Source organism: Triticum urartu, chromosome 2 (assembly GCF_003073215.2).
Source record: "Triticum urartu cultivar G1812 chromosome 2, Tu2.1, whole genome shotgun sequence".
In the NCBI taxonomy this organism is placed as follows: domain Eukaryota; kingdom Viridiplantae; phylum Streptophyta; class Magnoliopsida; order Poales; family Poaceae; genus Triticum; species Triticum urartu.
In genome coordinates this window covers 92,140,845-92,148,749 of record NC_053023.1, presented here as the reverse complement: position 1 = coordinate 92,148,749, position 7,905 = coordinate 92,140,845, and the positions used below count along the sequence as shown (strand labels likewise).

The following is a 7,905-nucleotide window of genomic DNA, read 5'->3' as shown; positions in this document are numbered from 1 at the left end:
CAGAGGTAAAAATCAAACCAATATTTTAAGGAACTCATAAATATTTATTTTGGAAAATTGGAGTTAATACAATAATTATTTGCGTTGGATAAATATTTATATATATGAAATATTGTCCAATAATTCTGAATTTTGGTGAGGGGCTTTGGAATAATCCCTTAGGCCCCTGCAAAAATTGTCAGAATTAAATAAAATGATTTGGTATTTTTATCAAATCAAAACAAATGTCAGAAAAATAGAAAAGGAAACAAATAAAGGAAAAAGGCTACCTGGACCTTACCTGCAGCCTGGGGCAGCCCAGTGGCCAACAGGCTGGCCCAGCTAACTGGCGGTGCCAGTCATCGTCTCCACCGCGCCAGAAGGACGCCGAGCGCGTGCTCGCCGCGCGCGAGCACACGCCGGCCACCTCCTGCTTCCCCGCTCGCTGCTGGAGGCCCCCGACGACGCCACGCACCCCCTCGGCCCTCTCTCACTCCCTCGAGCTCTCTCCTCCCCCCTGGTGCTCCCTCTCCCGTTTGCCCGAGCGCGCCCGCCGCCGCCGCTTGCTGCTGCCGCAGCCATCGCCTCCCCCTCGCTTCTCCGACGTGCCCACGAGCTTCGCCTCGACTTCGTCTTCCTCTCCACCGAGCCGCGCCTCACCGGAGGCCTTGCATCGTCGTCATCTTCACCATCTTCGTCGCCGGCCGCCGGAGACCCCCCTTGCCGCTGCGCTCGCCCCGGTGCATCCCCGAGCCCGCTAACCATCCCTACGGATCCCAGTGAGCTCCTCCGTCTTTCCCCTCACCCCCGTGCCATAATTTGCGCGCTAGCCACCGCCCCGCGTATCCCGAGCGCCGCCGTCCGCCATGACCGATGAGGTCCTCGCTCCTGAGCATCTCCGCTCGGTGCAGTGGCACCAGCGTGCTCCTGGAGCTCCCAAGAGTCCGCCCCGCTGCTTAGCTCGCTCGTCAGCCAGGCGTAGCACCTCGCCCGCGCTAAGCCGAGCTCCGGCCGCCGCCTCACTCGCCGCCGACGCATCTCCGGCCACCCAACGGTCCGGCCGTCGTGCTCAGCTCCCTCCCCGCGCCGCGTAGAGAACGTAGGTGCCCCGCACGAGCCGCCCTACCCACCGCAGCGTCGGCCCCGAGCTCACCCGAGCTCCGGCCATCCCAGGCCCAACCGCTGCCACAAATCGACGCGGACGAGTGCTCGCGTCCCGAAGATGCCCCCCGCCGGCCATTTGGTCGCCGGCGGAGGAATTCCGCAGCCCTCCGCCGTGTTCGGCCTCGCCGGCGGCTAAACACCGGTGGGGTTGACCGGGTCTAACCCCCCCAGTTGACCTGGTGTTTGACCACCCAGGGTCAATGACATGTGGGGCCCGGCTCTGCTAAATTTAGTTTAGGATTAGTTTAAAAATTAATTAACTCTCCTAATTAACTATGGCACTGACGTGTGGCCCCCACACGTCAGATTTGACCTGGACAGCCACGTTGACTCGCTGATGTAGTGATGACGTCATGCTGACGCAGTTATTCTTTTCTGGAATTATTTTAAACAGGAAATTCCAGAAAATGATTTAAACTTCAAAAATTCATAGAAATTCAACCGTAGCTCAGATTGAAATAATTTATATATGAAAAATTATCAGAAAAATTCAATCTATCCATCTGTACCACTTTCATGCATGACAAACCATCTATACATGTTGTATATATGAAAACACACTTATGGCATATTTAAGAGCTTAATTTGGAGTTGTATTTGAACCCTTGGTTCAAATGGACTTCAATCAAATAAATGCTAGATGCATTAACTCAAACAACATCACATACTCATGCCATGTTCATGCATCATAATGTTGCATATGCTTGTGTTTGATTTCCGACACCGTTCCTTCTCGATAGGTCCTGCTCCGGAAAGTGTTCAAGAGTACCTGTCTGAGGAGCAGTGCCCCCCTGTTGATCTACCAGGCAAGCAACCCCCCCCTTGTTCATTCCGATACAATCCCACTCTCTCGCTCCTGCTTTCATTTATTGCATTAGGACAACAACGATTCAACCGCTACTTTATGCTGCGATAGTTGAACCCATTCCTCTGCATGACCTGTCATTGCCACAGTAGATAGTTAAAACCCACTAGCATGTGTAGGAGTTGTTTGAGCCATGTTGTGTTCCTACCATGCCATGCCTGCTATTGCTTAGAGTTGTGTCAGGTCTGATTCATCGAGAATGAATTGGAGTGTTATGATATGTTCTGGTGCTGAGAGTTAAGCGTGTGAACACGATTTGGTAAAGGTAGCGGTGAGAGGCCATGTAGGAGTACATGGTGGGTTGTCTCATTAGGACCGTCCTTAAGAACTGAGTTCTGTGTAAGTTGTCCAATGACTAGCTACTACCACACATTGGGCTCCGGGCGCTCCAAGCTCTCTCAACTTATTAACCACCTTGTTCTTGTCCAGGAGTTGCAAATAGTTTCTGGTGTTTGTAGGTAGTGCTATTTTTCTACCGAGTGGCACCCGGCAGGGTGGGCTCGGGACAGACTAGGCACAGATGGCACGGTGTAGCAAGTGGCACCCGGATGGTGGGCTTGGGAACCCTGCTCACATCGTTTGGGGCCGTGAGCGACACCCCGGCCGGATCTCCTTGCGGATGGAACCCAAATAGGCGATAAATCTGGACTAGAGTTTTGCGTGCTTAGTCAGGTCTTGGCCGACACCCTCGCCAGGCTTCCGCTTGAAGGTTGCCTTGATACATGACGTGTACATGGTGATAAGTGGTGAGAGCATGTGTGAGGAAGTACACCCCTGCAGGGTTATCATGATCTATTCGAATAGCCGTGTCCTCGGTTATGGACTTCTTGGATGGTTACGTGGTACATAGACAACTTAAAGTGGATACTCTAAAATGCTCAAGACAAGTGTGAGTGCTATGGATGGCCTTCTCGTAGGAGAGACGGGGATGAATCCATAGTAGTGTATTGATGTGGTGATTAGTGGACTCGTGTGCGCTGCCTCATCTCAAAGAAGTTTCTCATTGTCGTAGAACATGATAGCCACTGAGTCAAAGCTGGCTTGCTGCAACTAAACCCCGCATTACCTTCTTGATACAAATGCATGTATGATAGGATCTGATGTAAGTCTTGCTGAGTACCTTTGTACTCACATTTGCTTTATTTATGTTTTGCAACTGAGACATCTGTCTCACTAGTAGTACCGCTTGGACTTCGACGAGTAGCTTGTTACCTCAGCTACGATCTTGTACTTTGGAGGGACTTGTAGATAGTCAGGCTTCTCGGCCTTTTTCTTTTATAGTTGTCTGTACTCAGACATGTAATGCTTCCGTTGCTTGTATGCTCTGAATGATGGGTCATGTGACCCCTGTTTGTATTTATGCTATGTGGCTCTTCTGAGCCTTTATCTATATGATTTGCGTTATGTTGTGATGCCATGTTGTACATCACATACTTGCATGTTATGCGTACATGTGATGTGTATTGCTATGTGTGGGATCCGACAATCTAGTTGTTTGTCCTTGACAGCCTCTCTTATGGGGAAATATAGTCTAGTGCTTCCTTGAGCCATAGTAGTCCGCTACAGCCCGGTTCACCGGAGTCCTGCTAGCCCAGCACTACTACTCAGAACACTTGACTGGCCGACATGTGTTCCCCTTCGTTCCTATGTCTGTCCATTCGGGAAAATGTCACGCGGTGACTTCTGGAGTCCTGTTAGCCCAGTGCTACAGTCCGGATTCATACACTGTTGACCGACATGCTCGATGTGATTCATGTATGCCTGTCTCCATAGGTCTGTGCCGCTTTGGGTTCACGACTAGCCATGTTGGCCCGGGTTCTCTGTCATATGGATGCTAGCGACACTATCATATACGTGAGCCAAAAGGCGCAAACGGTTCCGGGCCATGGTAAGGCGACACCCGTGGGGATACCGTGCGTGAGGCCGCAAAGTGATAAGAGGTGTTACATGCTAGATCGGTGTGACTTAGAATCGGGGTCCCGACAATATGTGTGAATTAATTAATGGTGGTTGTGAGACATTCGATGATATATATATATATATATATATATATATATATATATATATAGTATGATCGGTTCTACTAGAAATTCTATTTATATCTATGCATAACATGTACAGTATGTAGTATCATCGTAAAATACCAGTAAACGAAAAAGAATTAAATGGAAAACACAAAATTAAATGAAAAAGAAATCATAAACCCAACCCCATCCCCCCCTCAACCTTTTAATACCGGTTGGTGACACCAACAGGTACTAAAGGGCTCTCTGCCCCCGAAGCTGACTCGTGCCACGTGGTTGCCCTTTAGCACTGGTTCGTGCTGAACCGGTACTAACAAGGGGGGGGGGGGGGCTTTAGTGCCTACACTTTAGCACCGGTTACCGAACCGGCACTAAAGGGCCTTACGAACCGGTGCTATTGCCCGGTTCTGCACTAGTGAGTAGGAGCTACTACAACAGTGACCAGGGATGCGAATGGATCCTTTCTAGCTGCTTAATGTATTTATATTCCTTATACATCAACTGTGGTTATAACCGAGGCGTTGGCAATGCGGGATGGTCTGAATTTTGCAAGTTCGCTAGGTTTCCCGCGAGTGGAGGCGGAGTCGGACTCGTTGATAGGAAAATTGAATCTTGTGATGGCCAGACAAGATGGTGGGATGAAGCTGCTGCAATTTTTGCTGAATGTGTGGACATTTCGTCATTAATTGGGAAGGTCAGATTCAAACATTGTTATCGTAGTTCAAACCAAGCGACGCATGTGCTAACAAATTACAATTATTGTAATAACTTTGTAGTCATTGGACGGACGAGCCGCCAGGCTGTCTTGTCTCAAACCTTGTGGACGATGTAATATTATAATTTCTATCTACGTTAATGAAGCTAGCCATGATGGCCTTTCTAAAAAAAGTAAAATTGAAATGGTTCACTACGGCAGATCTTTTTTGAGGCATTTCTCTATTGCTGATGAATCGTGCTTTTATCTTGGGCATCATGCACCTGGGCTGCAAAAATATCTCTTCCCACCAAGAAGCAACTTAAAAATCAGCAACCCTTCCTGGATTTGTACCTCCTGGCGCAGCTCCCGAACGCCATCAGATTCAGACAACCAAGTCCGGCCATCATCCAGAAGAAGCGATCCAGATGACCCTCGTTCAGGTCGTCGGGGATCCACCCCGGCGCGCCACCAGTCGTCGTCGCCCACTGCACGGCCGTCAGTAGGAATGAGCTCAGGTAGCCGCCGGCCGCTACCGCGAGAAGCGCGAGCGCCGTGCATACGGTCTTCATCGCGGCCGGCGCCTGGCCGTAGAAGAAGTCGAGCTGGCCAATGGTAGTGAGCACCTCGCCCACGCCCACCAGCACGTACTGCGGCGCCTGCCACAGCACGCTCGTCGAGCATGGCGCCAGGGGCGCCGCCTTCGCCGTGCGGAGGCGCGCCGTCTCTAGAAGCGCCGCGGCGGCCATGGCGAGCACGGGCATGGCGAGGCCGGCGCCGATCCTCTGCAGCTCCGAGATGCCCTTCTCCCTCCCGGTGAGCCTTCTCGCCGCCGGAACGAAGGCCCGGTCGTAGAGAGGGACCAGGACGATGACGGTGATTATATCGAAGGTGGACATGGACGCGGGCGGGACGCGCACGGAGCCGACGGTAGCGTCCATCGCCCTGCCTTGCTCGACGAATGTGGACGAGATCTGCACCGACACGGCATAGAAGAACACGACGGTCGCCCAGAGAGGCAGCATCCGCACGAGAATCTTGAGCTCCTCGACCTGCGTCACGATGCAGAGCCTCCACGGGCTGCGCGGCACCGGCACGGCGGCTGCCTCCACCTCCTTGTCAGAGGCCACGACAATGGCGGCCTTATCGAAGAATCTGATCAAGCAAGCAACAGATCCATCTTGAGTGAGTGGTGAATTGAACCAAGCAAGCTGCAAGCAGATACGAGGAGAATTGTAGTAACTGACCGGAGATCAGTGGTGTGTTCGATCCTCTCGACTCCCTTCATGGCGAGGTCGTCTTCCGGCATGTCGTAGAGCAGAGAGCTGTCGGCCGGCAGCTCGACGCCGGACTTTCTCACGGCAGCAACCACGACCTGGCACACTCTGGTGAGCGGGCTGCCGCGAGTTCGTTGAAACCTATACGTCCGTGACGCCGCGACCAGGCAAGAAAGCCCGACGGCGAGGACGACCGCCGGGACGGTCAGGCCCAGCGCCCAGCCGTAATGATCCTGCACCCACACGATGCCGGTGCTGGATATGAGCGACGCGCAGCTCATGTTGAACACGTACCAGTTGAAGAAGGAGCCCTTGGTCACGCGCTCCGATGGATCGCCGTCGTCGAACTGGTCGGCGCCGAAGGACATGAGGCACGGCCGGAGTCCGCCCAGCCCAACGGCAATCATGTACAGGCCGAGAAACAAGACGAACTCCTGAACCGACACCATGTTGGACGAGGTGAGGCCTCTGAACGACACGCCGCTCTCGACGAGCAGCGGCAGGTACGCCGAGAATGCTGTCATGAGCATCCCCTGCAAGCCAAAAACACAGAGACCAAACTGTAACGATCTTGCAGACTGTTCTCTGAATTTTCTCAATTAATTGAAGTGCTCCAGGCATGACGTCGACTGCAGAGTATCGTAATTAATTCAAGTGCTATTCTGTATGATATTCTTGATTGCTCCATTGGGACATGACATAGAGATGCATACTGTGCGCAGAGCGATTCTTGATTGCGGTGCAGAGTGGCCGGGAGGAGGATTAGGTAACGTACTGCGACGCCGATGAAGCAGGAGACGACCATGGTGCGGTACCTTCCGCAGTAGGAGTCGGCCACGACGGCGCCGCCGAGGGGCATGAGGAAGCAGGTGGCCTGCCAGGTGGACACGTTCCTCGCCGCGGCGACGTTGCTCTGGCCGAGGACGCCGGTGAGGTACGTGACGAGGTTGTAGGAGATGCCGTAGAAGGCCAGGCAGTAGCAGAACTCGGTTCCTGCATGAACACCGTCGTTCCAAGGTAACGAGATTACTACCAAGAACAGGTGAAGAAGAAATAAATTACCGAGAACTGCGCGGCACGCGCGCCATCCCCCCGTGCGATTCTTGAGCGCCGGGTTCCCGTCCAAGTCGAGGGACCCGTCAGTGGTGTACGCCTCCGCCGCCTGCGACGGCAAAATCCCATGCCATGGGTTAAAATCCCATGCAGACGAAAGGGGAGAAAACAATTGAACCGGAGCAGAGACGGGGGAGACGAGACGGACCTCGGTTGGAAGTCGGGCGAGCAGGGGCACCGTGTGCTCGCCGGCGGAGGCCATGGCGTGCGAGAGGAGCTTGGGAGCGTACGCCTCTCCCTCGTCCAGTGCTTCACTTGGCGGCAGTGCAGTGGGTGGACGTCCTGACGGACGCATCCTGGCAATTGGAGTGGCTGCAGATGCGAGGTTGCTAGGCCGCCTTAGCCAAGGCGCCAGTGATTGAGCCCTTTTGCTGAGACTGAGAGCGACATGTGAAATGTGGACGGGGCAACCGCGGCCATGGCGCCAACCAAAAGCATCAGGCCGCAAATCGCAAATGAAAAGATAGATAGAAGAATATTATCGGGTGACTGTGCCAACCGATCTTTCCGTAGCGAAGGGCAACCACATCCACTGGATTCAGCACGCAAGTATGGGCGTGCTCTGTGGATGCTAAATGGTTTCTTCCCTTTTTGGGACGACACCTCGCACTTATGGTCCGCCATGGTTTAGAGCATCTTCAGCGGTCTTTCAGGGACTTGAAATAGCGCCGTTCTACGGACGAACCGACGATAATTTTTACGTAGGGGCAATTGAGTTCCCAGCTGCCACCTTAGGTCGTCCTCAGGCGTTGATTTCGACCCACTATCGACGCAAATTGGTCCACTTTT

The 7,905-nt window shown here is 52.9% G+C and overlaps 1 protein-coding gene across 2 annotated transcripts; it reads right to left on the bottom strand.

Annotated features, from left to right (window-relative positions):
* Positions 1-4,775: 4,775 nt before the first annotated feature.
* Positions 4,776-7,572, bottom strand: LOC125536050 (protein NRT1/ PTR FAMILY 8.3-like). Of its 2 annotated transcripts, XM_048699140.1 has the most exons (5): positions 7,265-7,572; positions 7,066-7,165; positions 6,779-6,996; positions 5,974-6,536; positions 4,776-5,881 (listed from the first exon to the last, which is right to left on the bottom strand). In XM_048699140.1, the coding sequence occupies exons 1-5, from the start codon at positions 7,409-7,411 to the stop codon at positions 5,056-5,058; spliced, it is 1,854 nt and encodes a 617-aa protein (XP_048555097.1). In that variant the 5' UTR covers positions 7,412-7,572; the 3' UTR covers positions 4,776-5,055. The 2 variants fall into 2 exon arrangements, with proteins under 2 accessions (XP_048555097.1, XP_048555096.1); XM_048699139.1 differs by having other exon boundaries at positions 6,779-7,165.
* Between the last annotated feature and the right edge of the window lie 333 nt (positions 7,573-7,905).

Coding starts and splice junctions, on each gene's coding strand:
- LOC125536050 (XM_048699139.1), bottom strand. CDS start 7,411: ATGCGTCCGTCAGGACGTCCACCCACTGCACTGCCGCCAAGTGAAGCA. Junction 7,166..7,264: donor TCGCCCGACTTCCAACCGAG/GTCCGTCTCGTC, acceptor TTGCCGTCGCAG/GCGGCGGAGGCGTACACCAC. Junction 6,537..6,778: donor CCTGCTTCATCGGCGTCGCA/GTACGTTACCTA, acceptor TTTGGCTTGCAG/GGGATGCTCATGACAGCATT.